General features: G+C 48.9%; 1 protein-coding gene across 1 annotated transcript; it reads right to left on the bottom strand.

The window, feature by feature from the left end:
- Window positions 1–6572: 6572 nt before the first annotated feature.
- On the bottom strand, window positions 6573–8075 carry LOC147991458 (protein FAR1-RELATED SEQUENCE 5-like). Its single transcript, XM_087538676.1, has one exon. The coding sequence runs from the start codon at window positions 8073–8075 to the stop codon at window positions 6573–6575; it is 1503 nt and encodes a 500-aa protein (XP_087394802.1).
- Between the last annotated feature and the right edge of the window lie 554 nt (window positions 8076–8629).

Raw genomic sequence — 8629 nt, 5'->3', positions numbered from 1 at the left:
GTTGTTGCGGGTGTTGACCATCCTAGGAGAAAATAAGACAATGGTTTAGATAAGGATGGCTCAAACTTAGCAAGGAAGTGCAGAATGTAATGGATAACACGGAATGCAGAGATGTTCATCCGTATGTCATGGTAATATAAAACTGCCATATATATACCAACGGTCATACACATCATACATAGTTTAGTACAAGCCCAGGCTACAGTACAACTATGATGAAAGACATTACATCTCATCGGAGGCATTCCAAGCTCCTATACATTATTTGTCTACACCTCTAGAATTGACTACACACTAAGTCGTATTCCACAAGTCACGCAGGACAGTGGAGATACAACTACTACAATACTAGTGGTACTACTACTAACTCAGACAGCTCCGTAGTAGTCCTCATAGAAGTCACCTCCGTAGCCTGGAAGTTCAACATGACCATCCGGGAACAGATGGTCCTGAGGAGCCTGTGGACCATAGGGGCTAGGGTGAGGTCTTGGACCAACAAACGGTGGCCTGCGGGGACCACGGGGTGGGGTGATGCCTCCCACATCATGCCAATCCACCATGTCTGGCAGAGCTGATCTCACAGGATACAGATCCCTTGTATCCATACATCCAGCTTGCACCGCAGGTGCAAACCGAGTCAATGTGGCCCAATGATCAGCACGGGTATTGAAAAGCTCCAGCCTCAAGGCCCGATTCTCTTGGTCCTTATCTTCGAGCATCTCGGCAGTGGTACGAGTTAATGAGTCCTCCTGAGTGGAGTCAGCATAGATAGCCTGAAGATACCCGTGCGCTCCCGGAAGTGAAGCTGGCATGTAACGGAAGTCAGTGTTCCGAAGCAGGCCAGTCCGGACTCGCAAGATGGTCATCATGGAATAGGCAGCATCCTGCACAGCCATCTCAACAGTAACCCCGAGTCCATAGGAACAGTGAAGGGGCTCGGTAGATCCAGGATAAGAAGGAAATATCCTGACGGTGCAGAGATATTGGCTTTGATTAAAGTCGCGGAACTGCTCTTCGACGGTGTATTCGGGATACCAACGGTAGCCCGTCTCGATCATTACCCGGACTAACATAGCAGTATGACCGGGCACGTCGAGGCACCGGGTCAGGCGAACCACTTGGTTTTGAACACGGTTGGCCATCTGAAAGCACAACCACAATGTAAAGACATTAGAATTTCTAGGGAAAATCGGACAGCATAACAGCTGTAAATGCTCAGAAAAAGATTTGAGATATCCACAACAGTTCGCAATACCACTCAACATCATCATATCAAGGTTATGATCCAATTAGCAACATACTAAGAATAGTAGAAACTGAACTGGGACTTGTAACAACAATCCTATAAGCTACTACGGATTAGTAACACGTGAACCTGATAGAAGAAGAGAGCCTAGTCCTTAACCCACGTTGAATGAGAAGAGAATGACTCAGATCAGAGGCATAGGGTAAAGGAGTAAAAGAGCCTTACGTTCCCTCCCACAATCAATTCCCCTACATATAACTAAAGCATTTCTAGACTCGACATCGACCAGTTTGGCGCAACGAACCTACAGGCAGTCCGGCTCTGATGCCAACGCTGTCAGGACCCCGATTCCAAGTCACATCGATCTAGCCGGTAACACCTCATATCACTTTGCGGCCTCACGCACGGTATCCCACGGGTGTCGCCTTACCATGGCCCGGGACCGTTTGCGCCTTTTGGCTCACGTATATGATAGTGTCGCTAGCATCCATATGACAAAGAACCCGGGCCGACATGGCTAGTCGTGAACCCAAAGCGGCACAGACCTATGGAGACAGGCATACATGAATCACATCGAGCATGTCAGTCATCAGCGAGTGATTCCGGGCTGTAGCACTGGGCTAACAGGACTCCGGGGAACCCGGGCTGTAGCAGGCTAGGCAGGACTCCGGATATCACCGCGTGACATTTCCCCGAAGGGACAGACATAGGAACGAAGTGAAACACATGCTGGCCAGTCAAGTGTCCTGAGCAGTAGTGTTGGGCTAGCAGGACTCCGGTGAACCAGGCTGTAGCGGACTACTATGGCTCGAGGAACACTAGACTACATTTCCCCATAAGAAAGGCTGCCAAGGATAAACAACTAGATTGTCAGATCCCACTCATACCAGGCATTTCAATCATACACACAATATGCCCGATATGAGTACATACAACATGGCATCACAACAAAACTCTACAACTCAAGTACTTTATTTAAAGGCTCCAGAGAGCCATACATAACAAGTTCATACAGATAGGGGTCACATGACCCGACACTCAAGTCATACAATCATACAAGCACATGCGGAAGCAACTAGTCTGAGTACAGACTCTAGAAAGAAAGAAGGCTTCTCGAAGCCTGTCTATCTACATAGGGCCCTCCATGGCCAGGATCACCACCTGGGTGGCTAGTCACTCGTCGATGTCAAGGTCTACATAAAACCCATCGGAGGGGGCAGTGTTGTTGTCTGAAAACAATAAATAAGCAAACGTGAGTACAAGGTACTCAGCAAGTCTTACATCAGATCCTACTATACATGCTTATTCTCAAGAAGGTGGTGGGGTTAATGCAGCAAGCCAGCTTTGACTCTTGGCTAAGCTATCCTACGGAACTCCACCAGTAAAATAGTTTTCACACACGAGTCCACTACTCACCAACACAATACTCCACCGGGGATCCTCCCTCGTCATCCTACGAGCGGGCCATCCTCGGTACTCACACTTATCTTGAGTCTTTTAGCAGTATCCATTAACTTGTCTATGAACTGTATAGTCAACCAAGTAGTCCTTTACCGCGGACGCGGCTATTCGAATAGTTTTATACCCTGCAGGGGTGTACTTCTTCATACACGCTTTCACCACTTACCGCCGCTTACACGACATGTACTCGGCAACCTTCAAGCGGAAGCCCGGCGAGGGTGTCGGCCACGGCCTACCTAAACACTTAAGTCTCTAGTCCAGGTTTATCGCCTATCCAGGTTCCATCCGCAGGGAGTCTGGCCGAGGTTTCCACATACGGCCCCGAACGATGTGAACAGGGTCCCGAGACGCCAAACGGGTGCCTGGCATACCCGGCCATGGTGTATCTACCGCAACATAGCCCACCCCTAGGGTCAGCACTACGCACGGCCGCCAACACATAACCTACAAACACCAGAAACTATTTGCAACTCCTGGACAGAGTACTAAGGTGATTAAGAGGCCGAGAGGGTCCATTGGTTTCGGGCCCAATGTACGGTAGTAACTGCATCTTAAATCACACATACAGATCTCAGTTCTTAGGGACGGCCTCAATGAAACAACCCACCATGTACTCCTACATGGCCTCTCATCGATACCTTTACCAAAACATGTTCAACACATCCCTCACATTACCGACATAAGCATTTCACTCTAGCCCATCACCCAGATGAACCAGACCTGACACAACTCTAAGCATAGCAGGCATAGCAAGGTAGGAATCACATACATGGCTCAATCAACTCCTACACATGCTAGTGGGTTTCATCTAGTTACTATGGCAATGACAGGTCATGCAGAGGATAAGGGTTCAACTATCGTAGCACACAGCAGATTGAAACGCGTTGTCTTAATGCAGTAAACAAGAGCAGAAGCGAGAACATGGGTTTGTATCGGAATGATCAATGGGTTGCTTGCCTGATGGAGTGGTAGTGGGATACTGCCCTTCAGTTGGATACTCGTGAATATCCTCGGAGGCAGAACCTACCACGAAGAACACATCGAACACAATCAACACATGACGGTATGCAACAATATGATGCATGCTATGACATGGCAATATGAATGTGTCTTGGCCTAATGCAAGTTATAATAGAAAGGAATGAACTCATTTGAATCAAAGATTCAAATATTAGCTCATTAAACACGGCCTTAATAGTGCATTTCCTTATTCTGCTTAAACAGCAAGGTAAACTTGTTTTGTCATGCATGAAACCATTACAGATGGATAGATTGAATTTTTCTGATCATTTTTCATATATAAATCTTTGCATTTGGAGCTATGGTTGATTTTCTATGATTTTTAGAAGTTTTGACTATTTTCTGGAATTTCCTGTATAAGAATAATTCCAGTAATTTAATTACTGCGTCAGCATTACGTCAGAGTGACGTCGGTGGTCAATGGGAACGTCCAGGTCAAACCTGACTGGTGGGTCCCGCGTGTCAGTAGTTAATTAAGCTAATTATCTTTAGTTAAAACTAATCTGATTTAGTTAACAGAGGGGGCCCACTTGTCATTGACTCAGGGGAGTCAAACTGGGGTCAAACCCCTGGTCAGCGGGGCTAATCCCGCCGGCGTTGAGCCGCCGGCGAGGCCGAGACGGCGGAGGGCTTCGGATTTGGTCCCCTGGTGACCAAATCGACGGCGGAGACGTGCTACGCGTAGCTGGGGCTCGCGCGCATCTAGTGGGGCAAGTGGGAGGAGCTGGGGTGGAGCGAGCTCGCCGGAATCGAGCTCGTGGCGGCGGCCGGAGTTCGGGCGGGGTTGGTTTCGAGGCTACGGTGCACGGAAGAAGCAGCTGGTGGTGGCTACGGGTTCCTGGTGCTGCGCTGAGCTCAAAGGTGGGCTTGGCTTCGAGCCACTGTGGCTCTGGCCACGATGGCGCCATGGCCGGCGGCGGGGAGCTCTCGGGTGCGGTGGAGGTGGCGGCTACAGGGGCCAAACGAGCACGGGAGCTACGGGAAAAGGAAGAGGAGCTCACAGCGGGGTCGGAGAGGGGGTCAGCGAGCTCGGGGAGGTCCTGGCGGCGGCGAATCGACCGGAGATGGCTCGGGTGCCCGATGTTGAAGACGAGGGCGAAGACGGCGTTCGGCGGTGGTTGGAGTCGCGTGGGTCGGCGGGGAGGTGCAGGGCGACGAGGCGGAGCTATTGGGCTCGTCGGAGGGGCGAGGGGGTGGCTCTGGTGGCAACTACGGCGATCAGCGGCGAGGTTCGCGCTCGGCCATCACGGGGGAGAGTGAGAGAGACGAGGGGGAGAGTGCGAGAGGATGAGAGGGGGACGTGGGGGTCGCGTGGCACCCCTAGGCGTCTCCAGGCGTCGGCGGAAGCAGGAGGTGGCCGGCGTGTGGCCGCGGGCGCCGGCCACGCGCTCCGCGTCCTTCTGGCGCGAGGAGGACGACGACTGGCAGGGCCAGTCGGCTAGGACGAGCCAGGTGGTCTGGGCCAGCACAGGTAAGGCCCAGGTAGCTTCCCTCTCTCTCCTTTTTTCTAATTTGTTTAAGTTTTTCTATTTAACTGCAACTGTTGGGCTTTAATTAAAATACTAAAACGTTTCCAAAAATCCTGAAAATAATTGTGGGCTCTGTTTAGATTATTTCCAACAGCAAACATTTATTTCCAGAATTATTTGGGCATTTAAATTATTTTATAGCATTTAAATGCCCAAATTCAAATACTTATGATTTAATTCAATGACCTTCTGTTGACCTAGAAAAATGTGCACCAATTTTGCCAAAGGTTTTAACCCAAGACAAAGAGGGTGAACTTTTTAGAAGGGCATTTCAGGTTCATTGAAAATAATTTTAGTAAACTCTAGTTGTTTCCAGGGGGGTGTTGGGGGTTTCTGCCCTCCCCATTTCAAATTTAAGAGAAATTTAAACATGATGCACACTCTAATGCTTGAACTAGCTAGGGTGTGACACGAGGGGAGGGGGCGTGGGCCGGGGGAGGAGCCCCGTGCGGGCAAGGGGAGGGGGTGTGGGCCAGGGGAGGAGGACGAGTGGCGGCCTGCCTCTAATGGGAAGAACTGGGCCGGCCGGTCACGGTGCAGAATACGGCCTCGTGAGCCCTGCCGAGGCCGCGTGCAGTGCATTGCGCCGGTTTTAGTCCCACCTCGGAAGCGGGGGGGGGGGGGGGCGAGGAGCGGCTTAAATAGCTGCCTCCGCCCCCTGTTTCGAACTCCACTGCCCTGTTGGACCCCATTGCTGGGCCCGCTAGTGGCCTCGATCAGCCGCCCGAGTCGCCTTTGGGCTTAATTTGGGTAGCTTCTGTAAGCTACTATGGGCCCAACAGCGGTGGTTGGGCTATTTTTTTGTAACTTCACTTTTTGAAAAAAATGACAAAAAGGAGCGGCCGGAAACAGCAGCAAACAACAAACAAAATCATCATCATGCCCAGGTAGTACAACATATATGTCCAGGTAGCAAACAAAAAACTTAACTCATATGCCCAGGTAGTATAACATATGCAATGTCATCATCATGAAACAACAGCAAACAAAATCGCAGCGGGGTCAACCTGGATACAGTGATCATCCAAACAAAATAAACAAAATGTTCAAATTGCAGACTATTTCACATAGGATGGTACAAAATACAAATTTATTACATAAATATTTTGAGAAAACATAAACAAATAACTTATCAAGTTTTCTTGCACACACGTATGAATAAAAAACAACATAGGTTCATGCGATCACTTTTATTCTTCCTACAAACCAAGCTGTGTCTCTACGCCCAGTTCCTGAACAAAACATAAAGAAATGGGTGAGCAAATATAGTTGGTAAAATCAAAGTAGCAACATAACAAAAATAAGAAGGTTGCAACTCACTTCTCGTTCTTACTGCATGTAGCCTTGTTATGACCTGGGAGACCACACAGACTGCACAAAGGACCACTTTTCTTCTCTGTAAAATATTTTCGCCTACCATTCTTTGTAACGTCGGGGCCCCCCTTCGATCGCCCCTTCTTAGGTGCACCCTTCGTCGAAACTTTCTGAGGATCACCAATACCAGGATCAACTTGTTGCGCCTGACTTGCCTCCTTCTTCAGCATAGCATACCTTCTACTTCCTATAAGTTCCTCCTCTGAAAAAAATTTCTGCGCTATTATGTTGTCTAGACACTTCATCAATTCGTCGTACAAGAAGGGATCATTTGCTGCAACATGAGCAGCTTCTGCGGTTTTAATGGTTATTGCACTATACCGTTCTCTCTCCAATGGCCCTGACCAACCCCATCCAAACATATCACTCTTCCGCTGCACAGGCAACCCATCTCTCGCATGTTTGGACAACTGACGCAGGACACAACACTTTGGTATTTCAGTTAAGTTCAGATGATGGAGAACAAAGAGAATGTGTTTGCATGGCAGCCCTTTCCGAACCATCCTAAGACAACTGCATGTAATAGTTTCTTCTGAGTTACCTGGATCATAAACAACATTGTACCTGACCTTGTGGTTATCCTTCCATGTCACCATGAATGTCTGATGACCAATTCCCACGAGCGTCTCAAATATCTCCAACTGAGCCATCTTATGCAAATCATCTTGCAGGATGTAGAAATTAGCAGGTGCGAATACTTTGGCGGCATGCTCCTCAAGGGCCTTATATTCAGTAACCGATGGTGGTTCCTTCTGGAATGCCTCGTAGTCATCGTACGCCTCGTTCTCACGCAGGCGAACTATACAGTTCTCATAATGCACCACCAAATCAACAATTGTCATACCGTAGTCCAGGTGAAGGTGAAGGCAGGAGTTGAGGCTTTCACTCCTCTGGTTACTTCGCATACCAAGGAAAAAACCATCGGAAAGATATGAAGCTGCCCACAGTCTCCTCTTCCTGTACATCCTGTCAAGCCACTCTTTAGTTCTATCCATCTTCCACTTATCATAGAAAGTTTTCCATCTCTGCTCAAAGTTCGCTTGAGAGGTGGCATAGTACAAGAGCGATCTGAACTCATCCAGTGACTTGTAATGCAGGTGCCTCTGCATATTTTTCTCGATATGCCAGGAGCAAAGACGGTGGAAAACATCTGACAGGACAGTCCGAATAGCCCGGATCATTGCAGTGTCACCGTCTGTGACTATTGACTTTGGCTTCACCTGACAGTTTGCCTTCATAAATGTCTGCAGCAGCCACACGTATGTCCCTTCCGTCTCGTCAGCAATGATGGCACAACCAAACACGGTGGTGCAACGGTGGTTGTTAACTCCGACAAAGGGGACGAACGGCATACCGTATCTGTTCATCTTATATGTGCTATCAAACACGACCACATCTCTGTAGTCCTGATAGTCCCTCCGCGTCTGTGCATCGCACCAGAACATACTCTTCAGTCGCCCTTCCTTGTCAAGCACATACTCAAAAAAAACTCGAGGTCCTTCTCCTTCCTGCTCCTCATAATGCCAACTGTCGTCTCTGCATCACTCTTTGCAATGAGCTTCATTTTTTCTCTGCAGCAAAGATTGTAAATGTCCCTCCTGATAAGCCCGCACTTACCGTACGAACCATATCTGCTGATGAAGTTGTCCATTATAATATGCTTTCTTATCCCAGCCGCTTCCATCGCCAATATCTCGGCCCTCTGGCCATCTCCAATCCGTCTGCGTGACCACAAAAAACAAACCTTGTCGGGCCGAGCCATCGCGTGGTTGTGATCATCCACGAATGATGCAACGAACCAAACGCCATGTTCTCTGTCCAGCTTCACCACCATATGTGCACCGCAGTCGCAAGGAGTCTCCGGTCTAAGCCTGCGCTTGCGGCCCTCCATGGTTATGAACTTGCTCTGCCTTCTCCCTGCACTGGAGCAAAGAAACCGCCGGTACCGTATCATTCCTGAACCACCTCGTTTCACCTTCTATTTCCTGATGCTAAACCT

This window comes from Triticum urartu, chromosome 1A (assembly GCF_056163025.1).
Source record: "Triticum urartu cultivar PI428250 chromosome 1A, HENAU_Tu73, whole genome shotgun sequence".
Lineage (NCBI taxonomy): Eukaryota > Viridiplantae > Streptophyta > Magnoliopsida > Poales > Poaceae > Triticum > Triticum urartu.
Note: the sequence above shows the minus strand (reverse complement) of the source record. Positions and strands in the feature narration are given on the sequence as shown.